The sequence below is a fragment of the Chamaea fasciata genome, unplaced genomic scaffold, assembly GCF_029207755.1.
Source record: "Chamaea fasciata isolate MVZ Bird 193981 ecotype frontalis unplaced genomic scaffold, bChaFas1.0.hap1 SCAF_5, whole genome shotgun sequence".
In the NCBI taxonomy this organism is placed as follows: domain Eukaryota; kingdom Metazoa; phylum Chordata; class Aves; order Passeriformes; family Sylviidae; genus Chamaea; species Chamaea fasciata.
The window spans coordinates 50,662,294-50,678,390 of NW_027094090.1; the positions used below are offsets into that span (position 1 = coordinate 50,662,294).

Here is a 16,097-nt window from a genome sequence, read left to right on the forward strand (position 1 = left end):
CCTCAGCTCAGTTTCCTGCTCCTTCAGCTGGGCCTGTTTTGTGGCTTTAATAGGATTAAAGAAACATTTACATTGAGGCTTTAGGAGCATTTTCACACTGTTCCTTTACCCAACTCAAAGAGCAGTATAAATCCAGATGATTAAGCCAGGGATTTATGGGACGTTGTAGTGTAAGATGAATTTGGTGCACCTGGCTCTCCTTTTCTCCTCTGTGGATAAGGATCCTGAAGCAGTGTGATGTATCTGCATGGGATGCAGAAGTGAGCCTGGCATTTCTTCCTGAACTTTTAGATCTCTATAAGCTTTGAAATTATTGTTTCTAAATATTAAAAGGAAATTATAGTCTCCTGTGGAAGAATATAGTATTTCTATCGATTGATCCTATCAGGCATTTTTCTTCAGAGGACATTTTGGCTTTTTTCTGCCACTTTTCAATAGTGAAACATTGTGCATTCAAGAGAATTTTTAATTTCCTGGAAATTACAGTGCTCTGTCTTTAACAAATGGAAAGGGAGAAAAATACAATTCTCTGCCACTTAGTTTCATTGAAATACAAAGGAAATTTTTAAATAACCAAAATTAAAATTTTCAAACTCTTTGAGTGATCATTTATGCTGATGAAAGCGATTTAGTTGAAACTACATACATAGCCTATTGTAGGATTTTCTGCAATTACTCTAGCATAAAATTGCCAGTTTTAAATTCTTTACTGAAGTTAAAACTGTTTCATATATCCTTTTGTGCCACAGTGTATAAATCTACAAAGACTGAGATTATGCCTGCACTCTTTAGTCAGGCGAGATTCCAGCTGAAACTGAAATCAAGTGGTGTTATTACTGAGAAAATATTGTGCTATCAAAGCCAAAAAGGGGAAAAATAACAGGATGAATTATAATGTTCAGCAATGAGATGACTGGATACTACACTATTTTAAAGCTGCTCTTGTGATTGAGATGTATTGTGCTTTTAATCCAATGTGTATCATCTTAATTACTGTAAGAGTAACTTTGGATTTGCTCTGCAAGCACATAATTATTCAGCTGGCTCTGTGGATGTAGAGTATTCACAGGAATAAAGACTTGCAGTGTGCACTGTACTAATGTCACCCAGATTTATCTATCAGCAAAGAGTGGTGTGGTTTTCTCATCATCAGGTGATTAGGCAACACCTGAAGTCCAGGGAAAGGCAAGATCTGTCATCCAGGGTCCCTCTATTCTGCAAGTATTTGGTAAGAGGGCAGAGGAGGCTCCCAAAAGTCTCTGTTGTCCATTAGGAAGGCTGTGTGTGATGGGAGGAAGCAGGGCATCCTTACACACCTCTGGCCCCCTGTAAGTGAGGCTCTCCTGTGCTACTCCTGATCCATCCCCCCATGTTAGGATTTCATGCTTGTGGAAATGTGAGAATTGTAACCATATCACCTGTTTGAAGACTGGTTGTTTTGTATTCTGTTTGACTTTCTCAAAATATGTTCTGATATTGAGTAGACAAAAAATTTCAAAGTTCTTGATTAGATATGATGGATTAAGCATTCTTAGTGCAACTTGTGGATCTTGTCCATGGGCATTTTCAAGTGACCTTTTGATTAACCAAGAGTAACTAATTTAAGAAAAAAAACAAAGAGCAAGAACAACAAACCCCAGAAAAATCCCTACATCCATGTTTGCAAATGAATATGAATACCCTTATCTTGCCATCCTAGTGAGAAAGTTAGGTCAGCTGAATTTTGAAGATTAAACATGTAATATTCTATGAGACTGAATAAATGAATGTTTTGAGGAGGAGGAGGAGGACTTTGGGGATTATTTGTCATTCCTATTAAAATAAACCTTAATTATTTGCTGTCTTTGTCTTTCAAATTCATCTATATGCTTGTAACTGTAATCTATATGCTGTAACTCTTAATTCAGAATTTATGAGTATGTACAACTAAGTATTTTGTAACATAACAGCAGTTATAAATTTGATCTTTAAGTTAGTGTTATCCACATTGCTTTGTACTAGATGGAAAGTTTAATCAGTTCAATATGATCACTTGGATTAATTAAAGTTAAGAATATCATCTGCGGTTTTATTTTCTTAGTCATAGGTCAACTTCTTGGCTTTTTCCAAGTCCCTGATGGACCATTCTCTTAGCACCGAGGGGATCCTAAAGTCTCAGAAAGTTAATGATGGCCGTGCTCAGCAAAGGCATTTTGGCATGCACCTGCAAGGCTGTCAGATTGCAAAAGAGAAGAGGCAGTTGTTCCACTCTGACTGACTTCATTATGAGTGCAAGGATCGGAAGTTGGGTCACTGTCTCTTCCATCCCTAGATCTTTGTGGTACCATCTTAATTACACTGGAACTGAGCCCCAAAGAGATGAGGACAGAATACAGAAGGCCCATTTCTCCACTGTTTCCATGACATGCAGGGGCAGTTTCGTGGTCTCTGTGTTTGTGTTGCAAAGATCCAGAAATCACAGTCGTTTTAATGAGGCGCTCTGTAGAATTTCTCTGTCCATGTGCCAGGATAAGATAAGCCCAGAGTAGTTGCAGAGCCACCACAAAGTCACATAACTTGACAAATTGTCTTAGCTGTAGAGTTTTGAGGGCAAATTATTTTTTTCTCTTGTTCACTGCACAAATAAAATGGGTAGATAACTTTGTGAATAAGGATGGTTTATTCTGTTCTGAGCTTTGTTTTCCTACAGCTGAGGAATATTCGTAGTCCAGGGTTTGTTTGGGTTTTTTTGTGCTGCTTCTCATTTACACCCAAGTCCTTTTATATGGAGATGAACTTGTACCTCAGTAGTTTTGCCTGCTTACTCTTTTAGCTGGGGAATTACTTGAGACTTTTCATAGCAGGAAAATTAAAGGTATTTTTACCCCAAATCTTGCAGCTTCTTTGCTCTTTTTTTCAGGTATGTCTTTTGCTTTTTTTATCCTTCTGCTGAACTCTGATTTTAAAAAAGTAAATGGGAAAGTTGGCCTTGCCATATGTGTTTTGATGAATCTTTCCTATGATTATTTCCTGCAATTGGATTCCTGCAGAAAAGCCAGTGGGATCAAAATCTGAGACTCAATCTAGTTGTCTATGAAGATAGAGAAAAGTGTAAAGAAAGAATTTTTCTTGCCTACAGCAATAGCAATATTAGATGAAGCAAAACGATGTGTTTCCCTGTTTACTTTTTTGCATTCAAATCTTTACCCGTGTATTAGAAATTCAGCAAGATGCTTCAATGACTTATCAAGTATATGTGTTATTTTTTTCTGCTTTGGCTGGAGGCTACTGACTCATATAATTTGGTCAAGCATATTTTTCCCTCCCTTGCCCTTTTCCCCCACGCCACTCTGCTAAGCATCAGTTCGTTCTGTTTTTTGGGTTGTTTGTTTTTTTTTTTTTTCTTTAGTAATGTGAAACAAGGTATTGCTGATGTGAAAAACTGCTGTTCTCTTTGTGGTTGTATGTCCTGGGTGTAATTTCTCGGCAAAGCCTTGACAGAAATTTGCATGTGGAAAAGCAGCAGAATAGCCAGGCAGGTACCCAAAAGGAACTGCTTTGAGGAATACACTCTGTCCCTGTTGTTGAGGAGTCTCTGCTGGCTAGCAGTTGCAGGATGGATTTGGAGCTGTGTGGAGCAGAAATCCTGCAGATTATTGTGTCCTGCTGGTGATTTCTCCCTCCTCCTTTAGAATCTTCCTGCCTGTGGTATTGTAAGTGATGACCTGCTGAGAGCCCTGGGTACTCAGTCTGCATGTGTTGTGAAACAAGCAGCTCTGGTCTTTGATGACATCGTTGCAGCTCCAGCTTTATGAACTCCTTTGCCAGCTGCTGCCCTGAATTTTGCTGTGGTAGCTTGGCTTCAAACTCCAAACTGAATTTTCCAGTAAAATGTTACTGTCAGTAAAAAACATTATCTTCAGTCTTTTCAATACTGAAGAAGTCCTGTAGTAAATGTGGGCTTGAAAATTTCTGTCTGGATTGTTGGACATGAATTTTGTATTCCCTGAACCTTAATGTGTAATTACTTATCCAAAGGCATGTATATTGCCACAGTTTTAATGCTAAATTTATCAGAGATTTGCTGCAGGCTGTTTTTCCTCTTTTAATTTTTCCGTGTGAATCCATCAACTGTAATCTACAATGGTAATTTTAGAAAGATACCTGTATTCCATGTGATATCATCTTTGCCCATGACTTCTAGAATATACTGTTTCATCCTGTCACATCTTAAAGTTTCATTTAAATGAAAACCTGGCTGTTAAATCAAGTGTTCCTCAAAACCAAGAAGTGGGATTTTTTTCCTGCTGCTTCTGTTTACCAAACTCCAGTGTGTTGTTAGGGGACACTTTGCTTTAGAGATTGTGGCAGGCAGTGTCAAAGTTTCACAGGTACTTTCAGATAATCATGATGTAACTCCAGTCTCCTTGATATCGAGGTAGATTAATTACAGTCTGACTCATTATGTTATTTGTAGCTTCAGCTTTCCATATAGCACATTTTTTTCACCTCCCAGCCTAAAGCAGTGATTTTCTGTCGTGTGTTATCAACCACCTCTAACCCTTCTTAGAGACAAGGAAGTTGTGCTCCTGCTGAGCCTTCGGTTCATGAAGGATCACATCAGATATAGATGTTTAGAAAGCACCCGTGGCAGTGGAAGAGCAGGTGTACAGCTGTGGTTTCAGTCATGCACATTATTAGGGTAATTTTTTTTTTCAGTTCGTATACACTGCAAACACTTATGGTGCAATGATTATTTCTATTTTACATACTTATTCACAGATAATGCAAAATACATGTTCACACTAAAAAAAAATTGTTCTGATTAATGCCTGTATTTGCTGTTGGTTTTCATTTAGGCTTAATTAATCCAGTTCTGTAGATATCATCTGGATACTGTAAGGCAATGCATGACTCAACATGAGCCCATCAGATAGCATTTTTTATTTGCTTTGGTAACAATAGCAATTTTTATGTGTAGGAAGATTGTTGCTGCTTTTAACCAAGTGTGGTTACTGTGGATTAATTTGGAGCACATTTGCATACTGATAAATGAAGCAGATCTTTGGTACCAGATCTATCACCCAGCCCTGCACTCAGGGCTTTTCAGGAAGCATGGTCTGATAGTCTTCAGGCATTTTCCTGGAGAGGTGGCAATTTGGGTTTATGAAGCTCTACAGAAGCCCTGTGTAATTTCTGCCAAGTCATTTGTAGCTGTATTAAGTCAGGATGTGGTAGTGCCTAAGACTGACTTGGTTACTTAAAACAGTTGGAGAGAAAGCTATTAAGGATTTCTACATTCTATGAGCACTCAGAGTCTGAGAAGCCTGGATAGAAACCACTCTGACTCACTTATAAATCCTTTAGTTAGGTGCTGTTGTAAATTTCTAGTTCTCTCTCTTCATATCAGAGGAGGTGATCTGATGATTTGGCCACATTGGGATTAGTTTTCTGCTTGTGCCTGCCTTGTGGAGACTGTAATCCATTGTGTTTCAGAAGCTGTGCAGGCATTTTCCAGGGCCAAATACTAACTATTTGTTAGTCAGCGATTTTGAAGACCCTGTATGCATGTGCTTCTGTGTGTTTGTTTTAGGAATCTTGAATCTGAGACTTAAAACCACAACAAGCAGATTGCTGGAGCAATCAGCAATTATAGTAGCAATTATGGTAACTCCTTTTTTAGTGTATGGTGATAGTCTATAAATAATTTGGTGAAGAAACCCCATGTTTGTAACCTGTTAAGTTGGTAGGTCACTGCAGAGATTTCTCATGTGCTAATGCACATAAATATATATTATTATTTTTGTGGGCTTAGAAAATACCTATTTTTCACCTTCCACAGTAGTCTGAAGTCTTCTGCAGGTGCTGCAACCGTTTTTAGTCCTTTTTGCACTCGATCTGATTTCCTTGATTGAAAGCAAATTTCTTTCTTGTATTTATATGAAGAAAAGTTAGTGTTTTCTTACATTCCTGGGTCCAGCTGGGATACAGTGGAGATTCTGAGAGGTTTGACAGGGTGTTTTCCCACCACCTTCAGCAAACTAGGCAAATCTGTTTTAAAGATGTGTCCAACATATGGTATTATTTTAATGATCAAATTCATAGCAAAAAATCCTTAAGGTTTAGAAGTTGCAGAATTATTTATTTAAAGGGGGAAAAAAACATTTTCACATGGCAATATAATTTATTAAACATCACTCTTTCCTAGAGGTTGTCTTGAACACTGATGACTTTCTAATGTGTAGCAGATACTGTATAAATTACAGCCATGAAGAACCTTGTTTTTACATACTTAGTGTTATCAATAGTAGAAATTCACAGGTGGACAGACAAATATGTCCTGTCCTGGGATTAACTCTAAAATAAGCTCTGCTGCATATATGTACCAGATGGATCTGTTTTCCTTCTCATCCATTATAGAAATGAGAGGAAGTAGTTCATTGTTTCCTCATCCTACTCTCAGATTTGCAGGTTCCTCAAGGTAATAATTTTTCTATATGTTCTGTTTAATGTGCCAGGGATTTTTTTTAAGCCTTCTGTTAAATCTGTGGGGAGAAGTTCATGCTAGTGCACTGAGAAAGAGTTCTGGATCCATAGTTTTACTAGAAAATATTAGCATGTAGCTGAACTTTGGCAGCTACAGAACCTTTCAGGATCGTGTCAGGCTCATTTACTGGAATGGGTTAGTTGTGGGGGGAAAAAACCCAAACAAAGCCTGTCTATATGACACAAAAATTGTACAAAGCAAATCCCTTATCTTTGAATTTTCCTCGAAGAGGAGCATTGACCAATCAGGCAGTGAGAAGACACTGATGAGTGTTTAATTACACTGCAAGGGTCTGCTGGACTGGGTTGGTTGGCCAATATCCAATACAGTGGAATCCTAGCACTAAATTGGAGTAATGCTTTGAACCATCAGTTGGGCCAAGAGGAGGCTGCAATAGTTAATGTTGTGATTGTACATGAAAAGCCATTATTTTTCCAAAATACTTTGTCTCTAAAAACATTTAGAAAGTATCACAGATTTAAAATGCAACCATATATTCACTTAGAATTGAAGTTCAGATCATTGTTCAGAAAGAACATAACCATAATTTACAGCTCAGACTGATGCCACAATTATTTTGAAATAATTATCTGTTGTTGGGTAATTATTGTTAGGTACAGATATACATGTAATTAGGATAAACAGAAATACCTAAAGGCAAATTCAGCTGCAACATCAATGGTTGACTCTAAGCAAGAAGTTGTGTTACATCTGGATGTCCTGCTCCAAGAGCAACGCACTATATTTTTAACATGCTGTCATTGTCAAGCAAGTCCCTGCACAGAGGAGGGAGTGCCACTGACAGAATTTGTTAGTAAATTATTTATATACATGAAAAAATCGAGCATCACTATAATTTCTTCCTTATACTTAAGTAATGTATATTCCTGATTCCACTGATTTCAAAGGGACTCAAATTTGATTCTCTAGTCCTTAATAATTAAGTACAGAAGTATTTAGAAAAGCAATCTGTCATCATCAGCACTTCTGACTGGTATTTCGCTCTCCATGGACACATCCATCTACGTGTTGATCAAACAGTGCTAAGTTATAACTATAGAATAAAATGAAAAATTAGTCCAGACTCTTTTCAAGTAAAAATGGGAATTGTTAGTTTAGTCGCATATTAATTTTTTTCAGATAAGATGTCTAACTAAATTGTAAAAAAATATACTCTGAAGTATGCCTGTCATAATTCTTCAATTTGTATTTACTTTCTTTTATATATAAGGTTTTTTGTTAATAAATTTATATGATAAAAAAATAAAGAAAAATAGCAAATTGATATCAACTTGCAAACAGCAAAGAGACAAAGCTTTAGTGTATTTATCAGTAATAAAAATACATAGAGAAATTAAAGACTAAATAAACTAGGGTAACTACTTTACTAATTATTACAACAAAGCTTCAATTGTTTTTACCTCCAGTGTCAAAATGTCACTTTTCTATTGAATATTTCTCAGAGAGGGGACAGGAAATATATAAGAATGCTTATACTTCAAGTCCTCTGAAAACTATGAAATTATGCCAGGCTGATGTCCCTGAATACTTACCTGTGGTTAATCAATATTTAACTTCAAAGAAAAGCCTTGGTGATGATTCCTATTCAACAGCCAACCAGCAGCCACTTGCAAACACTAGATAAATGGAAAGCCTTATCATCAGCTGCTTAAATCCACCTTCAGAGCACATTCTCTTCATATGTCCATCTCTGTGTTTTTAATTCCCCAAAACATTCATTTTGCATTTGAAATTTTCCTGTCTTTGCATGAACATGATTTTCTTTGAGTAACAGGGATACTTTTAAGGATTTTAAGTCTCCCCCCACTTACTCTTCCTCCTGAATGGATGAATATAAGCATAAATATCATTGCTGGAATATTTTCTTTATGAACTTCTTTGTGGTTTTCCTGGCAAAGTAATGGGGCTCAAAAACTCATTTCTGATTTTATGATCTTTGGGAAACTACTCTGCTTCATTACAATATAAAGGCATTATCTATTACTGATTTTATGTGTGTTCAACTACAAAAAAACACCAGTAATAAAAGTACAATTAAAGGTTTTCTTCCTCAACATCTTTGCTCTTTTTTAATCTTTGGTGATTGTATTTGTTGAATTCCATGATAAAAAGAAGATTGCAGTTTTTACTCCTGTTAATATCACAGAGCCAGGGTAGTGAGTTGAACTGCTACTGAATACCTTAATCTTCTAATTATCATTTGAAATATAGGTAAATTTTTCAGTATGTGTTGGAATAAATGTAGCTACTATTTCTACAACTGCTAATACATTTGGTATTGGGAAGTTGTATTATGTGAAAAATTCACTTTTAAACAGTTTTATATTTATACAGACAGGAAAATTGAAGAGCCATATTTAACATTAATTTTGTTTTCTTCACTTTCCTGGGTGAACTTCAGGCCACAGTGAGATTAATAACAAAATGCACCTTTAATGTGGTGAGATCGGAATTTCATCTCATATCCTTCAGTTCTTAACCTAAAATTATATTTTCCATGTGCTATTTTATTAGTTACTAGAAAGGGAGAGTATAATTCTGACATACAGGAGTTATTTATAGAGTTCTAACTGGGTTTCTCCTCTAGTATTTTGAAGTATTTTAAAAAGTTGGTGAATATTTAATATAAGAAGATAAGCATGAATGCCATGAAAACAAACCTGTTTGCAAGTAGATATTGCAAGGGGAAGATATGGAGGGTGTGCACGCTCAGTTGTTTGTGTAAGAAACTAATTTCTACTTTAGAAATTAGGCATCACTCATGTAGACTTTCTTTCCATTTCACAGAAAAGTTGAAAGGTAAGATGAATCTAGAAAATATAAGAGCTATGAATAGTTGTTGATTTCAGTTTGGTTTGAGATATGGGTGGCTGAAGTGATGCAGGGGAAGATGGGTCAACTTAAAGTGAAATAGAGCAGCCTGGGGTGGAAGCATTCTCCTGGTGGTAATACAGTGCCTCTTTCTTTCATTTCCCAAGTCCAGTTCTTGCATCCACTCAAGAACTCTGCTGAGGCTTGTGCCTTCAGGTGGTGCCTTTCATGGCTCAAAGACACATCATCCTAGGTGGCCTACGCTTATATGTGAGATGAGACCCCAGAGGGAGCCTCATCCAGGCATCTTTGGCCAGAAGCAGAGTGAAAATGCCCTTAGATCTGAGAAGTGGACTAAAGCTTTAAAGAGAGCACTGAATGTGGTCCTGCAACTTTCTGCTTATTTTTGGTAAATGAAATCTCTGAAGGATAGTGGGAAGAATTCAAGAAGTGTTTTTTCCAAATCTTTTATATCCAGTTTCTCAGCAGGATCCATACATGTGCCTGGAGAGGCAAGCTCTGGTTCTTAAGGGGAAAAAAAAATCTATACAGAGTTAAAAGATACTGTTGAGTAACTTAAAATAATGAAGTTCTTGAACATAAAAGCTTTGAACAAATTCAAGCTCCACCAACTGGATGCAGTCTAAAGAATTTTGAAACTTTGAACTAATAGATTTCTTAAGAGTGAAAGAGAAATATTGACTAACAATGACAACAATAACAATATGGTGTAGGAAAATGCCCTTTCTTGGCAGATCTGAACCAACATGATGCATTTTTCAGCATGTACAGAATCAGAACAGTTGGGTTGTGTTGGTTTGGTTGTGTGAATGCTCCAGCCCAAATATGTTATTCATACTGATTACATTTGCATATGAGTCACATTCAGTTTTGAATTTGCCAGATGTCCCTTTATGTTTGTTTAAATAATGAGATCATTCCATGAAGTGAACAGGACCTAAAAATATAGAGAGAAGACTGTTTGGAAAAGTGAGATTTAAAATATCTTATAAATTTTCCCATTTTTGGTGTATTATGCAAGCAGGAGCACAGCAACGTGAAAGCAGTCTTCAAAAAAGCTGGGTCCTTTGCTAACAGTTCATTAAGCAATATATTATATAACAAAGCTTCATTTGTTTCTATTTCATGGCCAAACAAATTTTCTCATTAGCAAGCACATTCTCCTTCTGAATACATTCAAATGTACATTTTCAAAGCCAGCATCATTTGTTGCTTCCCATTTTGTGTTTTGTGAAGATCCCAAGTCTTTCTGGATTTTTTTTGTCATTTGCTGTAGCATTGAAGATTTTTAGAATGTCCTGCTCAAGGCAATGCATATTCATAAACTGAGCAAACAAAGGGGGACTGCATTCTCAAGTTTTATGTTATTGCATTTACATAAACTTTTAACAAGCAATAAACTTTCCTTATGCACAAATGGAGACTACCAACTAACCACTTGAGTTCAACAAAGGCTCCTCAAATGTGTATTTAATTCATTTGAGACTTTTAAAATCTTGCTTAAGCCTGAAGAAATTCTGGATTTTCGTGCTGCAGCCAATCACTACGCACATTAAACTTTTATTTTAGTACTTGGTGAAATAAATTTAATCCTATACAATTTGAGATTGCAGCCTTGGTAAAGAAAGTTAACAGCAGCGTATCAGAACACACATCTGGTGAGCTGCTCTGGTCTCTTTAAAGCAGAATTTGCAAGGAAAGACTGCAAGAGAAGAAAATGGAGAGTTATCCACAGCTCGTGGTCAAAGCTCAATAAAGAACTGTCTAGGTGTATAATGATATAATATGCAATAAAAGGAAACCACTAAAATTCAGTTTCATGCTGAGCTTCTCCAATTGATACGCCTACCAGAAGCAAGAGACTCTGATGACATGATGTGAGAATTATATTAATTAGAGAAAGAGAATGCTAAACAGCCTTTCTCATGTTCTTTCTTAACATGCAACAGATGATATTATGTGAACTGTGCTATATCTGTCCATTCATTCCCCAAAGAAATATGGATCACAAGCACAAAAAAACCCCTGCAAGCTTTCCCAAGCCAAATGTTTTGGTCCAGGAGATATGAAGGAGGCAAGATACTTTTCAAATCAGAGAAAATGCACCAGCACAACAGAGTGGGTTTTTTTGTTCATTTGTTCCAGACTCTTCCAGCTTCTTTAGAGATTAGTTTGCTGTTTCTTCCATTTTCTTGTCAGTAGCAGCTGTTATTTGAATATATAAAGAACAGACTTTTCTGTCATTTATTTGAGTTAGATCTGCTTTAAAATCTGCTGTAAATCAGTGAGCTAGGTTCTCATCAGGATTTGTATGGAGCCCTAATACCTGCTTTTTGCAGAGAGATGCAAAATTTTGAACAGCTGAAAATTTGCAGAAGTAGAAACACACAGGCAGACCGGGTTCGATGGGGCTCTGAGCAACCTGGTGCAGTGGAAGGTGTCCCTACCCATGGCTGGGGGTTGGAAGTGGGTGATCTTTAAAGCCCCTTCCTACCCAAACCATCCTGTGATCCTATCCTTCTATTGCTGAAGGAGAGTTTTATGATTGTGTGGTGTTTAGAAAACATGTGTGTTCTGCTGGTGACTAGATTTGATATATTCATCTCTGTTGAAAAAAATTGCCAAAATATTCTAACTACCCAGTTTTGCATAAATTAGAGGAACTTATGGAGCAGAAAAGCACAGGGTCATAAAAATGTTTCTCCATGTGTATTAAATTACAGCGCTGCAACTTTATCCTGAGTGCATTTTCAAAGTGAAGTGGGAAGCTGTCACTATCCTTACCTTGCATTCTGTATTGATGTTTTTTTAAATAGCCTATCTGTTATAAAACAAAATGGGCATTCAAGTGACTGTTAGAACAATTAACTGGAGTGCTGATTGATAAACAGATCAGCTTTTGTTGAAAGCTGTAATTAAAGCTATGAGTCCAAGATATATGAGTCACATATATTTTTTGAAAAACCTACCATTTTCCATTGCATATGAACTTGCGCAGCATAGTCTGACAGAAGTGCTGACTTCTTCAAAATTTCATTACTTCCTTTCCCTTGAGTGGCATAACTTTCATGCCATATTAGCGTTGTACCATTACCTTTCAGTCTCCCCCTGTGAGGTCATTATATGGGTATTTAGTTGAATTTGGGCTGACTGAAGGATAATCAGATCGAAAACATCTCTCAGTTCTGATAATATTTTTTTGACATTTGAACTTCGACATTTAAATGGAAGGAATTTTGCAGTGCATTTTATTTATTAATTAATGTTAAAAAATTCAAATGCTTTTCAGTAAACCATTTTTTTGTCATTTATATGACATAATCTGCCAAATCTTGCTATGGTGTTCGTATCTTTTTTGGTGGGGAAGATTGTCTATTCTGCAAAGTTATATATATATATATATATATATATATATATATATTTCACATTATTTGTCATTAGGGGATAAAATATAGGAACAAGCTAGGTAAATAGAAAATATGTTGACTTTTCCTCTGGGAACTACTTAAGCATGCTGCCATTGAAATTACCAGTAGGCTTTGAATTTTTGAATATGCAGTAATATATAGTGATCCCTTTAAAACTGAAGCAGTATTTTTTATAAAAGCAACAGTTGTAATTTCTGTGAGGATTTACCTAGCATGGCAGGTAGGCTGTTTAGCATTCTCAAATAGATTGTGTAGAATTTGAGAGCTTTGAAATTACTTTTAGTCTTGTGTATGTTTTATTTTGGAGAAACTCAAATACTCCATTAAAAAGTTGTTATTAAATTATACACATTGAAATGACTTAGGTTCTTTAGTTGTTGAGTTTCTGTTGTTGAGTATGGTAGGGTTTTTGCTGACAAACCCTGGCATTTGTTTTCAGGCTTTCTTAAAGTTGATTGATTTTTTTTTTCTTTTATTTCAACAGCTTGATGAAGTTGTCCGTCAGAGAAATCTGCATAGTTTGGAACTTTTTCTTTCATGTGCACAGAAACAGTTAAATGTTTTATTAAAGGAAGAGCCAGCCCCAGAGGAAAACAGAAACTGACATTCTCAGTGCTGATGATACAGTGTGATTTGTGAAGCTGCAAATCTTCATCTAGCAAATGATGAATATATTCCAATCTTTTTTGATTGTATTATTAAGTCAAGATTGATCTGAAATGCTTGATAGAAATGTTTGTGAATGATGTTCCTCTATTTATTTATTTATTTTACTACTATTATCAGATAGAAAATATGAGAAGGGAAAAAAATCCTTGGAAAAAAATTGGGGGTTTTAGGGTTTGTTTTATTTAGGATTTGTTTTATTTAGGATTTTGTTTTCATTATATTTTCTAGTAGCCCATGGTTGAAGTTCTAGATAACTGCAGCAATGATGAAAACATTTCTCTGTTATGTCTGTTTTAAATTTAGCACCATGTGTTAATGTGATTCACCATTATTTTTGATATCTTAAACAATGGAGACAAACATTTAGTTGGTTATAGATACAAATCCATCTCTATTTCCAAAGTATCTGCCCAAGTCCATTGCATCGGGTGAGCCTGAGTAGCTTACTTAGTTCTTATTGCTTTTGATGTATACACAGAAGGATCAGTGCTGAAACATGAAAGTGCTGTCAGGCATTTATAGACAAATCCAGCTCTAGGAACAGAAAAAATTAAAAACTAAACAGTGCATCTGTTTAGGGTCGCTCAAAACATTGCCATGACCAATGTATAGTATGTATTTTATTTCTGTTTTATGGAGCTAGCTCAATTCCAAAAGTAATTTTATCATGAAATTACAATTAATCTGACTGACCTCAGTTTCAGGAAGAAGATGTATGTAATTATGTGGAGACTGATACTGCACTGCCTCAGTGGAATTTCTGACAGAATAAGGAGTGCAGCTTGCTGACCTCACATGCCCTTTCTGAGTACATTGAAGGAAGTAGAAAAGCTCCCAACTGACATTATTGGACTTTGGATCACTCACAGGTCTTTCTAGTGTTACTAGCAGCAGATGGAGTGGAATTTCTGTGCCTACACTCTATTGATTGTAGAATTGGGGCTTTAGTTGTAGAAGAGCTCTGATTGAAATGAGGAAAAATAAGTGTTCATGCTTAGGTATATAAATAAACTAAGAACTATCTCTCTAATGGTGAGTTTACGGGCATTTTTTAAGTGTGGTTCTTGTTATTTGGAGTTGTTTTGAGTTTTTTTGTTTAGCTGATTTTTTTTTCATCAGCACTTTTTAAATTGCTTTCTTATAGTCATAAGGAACACCAAATGGTTGCATATGTGTTTGGGAGTATGAAATATGTATTGCAGAAAGTTAAGAATTTTTATTTAAATCTTTTTCCGTGCTTCATTTTTGTAATCAAACCCAAAGGTTTCATCTTTTCAGTGGAAACAAAGGTTCACTGAAGAAGTAAACAGTGCTGGTTTTACTAGATGATGAGCTTACCCTGCAAATGGATTAAAATCCAGTCTTCTATTTGATGCTTGATTGACTGATCACTTTCCATTTTTTCTGGCAGACAAGAAAATCCTTCAGTGTTAACAAGTTCCCTACACATTTTCTGGTCCTAAACCAGTGAATTTTTTGTCTCTGTAACTGCACCAACTATGACATAGATGTCCCCACAGAGTTTTGGTTTGTTGTTTTTTTGTTTTTTTTTTTTTAATGTCAAGGTACTGTGAAAGGAAATTGATTGCCTAGTGCTTTCTCACAATGTGTGTTTAATTGTGGAGATGTGGTATGAGCAGATTCCTCAACGAACTTCTTGGTTTTGTTCTAGGTCTGTACATGTAACAATATTCCTTTTTTACTGAAGTCATCCAAGTGTTCTCTTTCAAAGCCAGAGCCTTAGGTGTCCATCAACCTTCTTCTAATAAAGAGATTTGTATTCTGACTTGCAGCACTATGCAAAAACACTTTTTGAAGAAGCTTATGATTTGAGTCAGTAAGATTTCACAGGCAACTGTGATATATTTTTTCCCATTAGATCATGTGTTATTTAATTTCAGCTCTTGAGTATTGTGATGGTCACGGAGAACTGTACGTATTTTTTTCTTATCTCTGAAGGTAAGTTTAAGTCTTTTGATCTTCCTCTCAACCCTGCAAGCAAAATTGCAGATTAGACCACAGATGTGCAAGACCAGACTGGGAGCCGGGGTTACATTTGAAACTCCAAGTCTCAAAGGAAAAATTTACTTATACAACTAAACCAGACCTATTCAGTAGGTGAGCTTTGCAACATACAGTAACTTTCACCTTCTCCATACTGTATCCAAAGCTCTGAAGCTTAGGCATGCTTTTCATTTCTATCTAACCAAAGGATAATGCAGTTTGTGGAAATGTGGGAGAAGGGAATCATAGAATTATAGAATGGCCTGGATTGGAAGAGGCCTTAAAGCCCATCCAGTGCCACTCCCTGTCACGGGCAGGGACACCTTCCACTATCCCAGGTTGCTCCAAGCCCTGTCCAACCTGGTCTGGGACTCTTCCAGGGATGGGGCAGCCACAGCTACTATGGGCAACCTGTGCCAGAGCTCACCACCCTCACAGAAAGGAATTCTTTCCTAATATCCAATCTGAGCCCACTCTCTTTCAGTTTAAAGCCAGGGATAAGTTTGCAAAATCCAGTCTGTCTCCTGAAAGTTGACATCACTTTTTTTTTAATTCTTTTTTTTTTTTTTTATTTCTACATAGAGACTGGAGAATGGCATAAAAGAGAAAATAGCATG

The 16,097-nt window shown here is 36.3% G+C and overlaps 1 protein-coding gene across 5 annotated transcripts in view; it reads left to right on the forward strand.

Moving 5' to 3' along the window:
* The window catches only part of CCDC91 (coiled-coil domain containing 91), a 121,030-nt gene extending 105,862 nt beyond the window's left edge, over positions 1-15,168 (forward strand). For 4 of the 5 annotated variants that reach the window (XM_066183631.1, XM_066183634.1, XM_066183633.1 and 1 more), the window contains one exon: positions 13,292-15,168. In XM_066183631.1, the coding sequence (XP_066039728.1) occupies positions 13,292-13,411 (120 nt within the window). In that variant the 3' untranslated portion in view covers positions 13,412-15,168. The remainder of the gene's footprint in view (positions 1-13,291) is intronic. The other variant, XM_066183635.1, reaches the window with a different exon arrangement.
* The last annotated feature ends 929 nt before the right edge of the window (positions 15,169-16,097 follow it).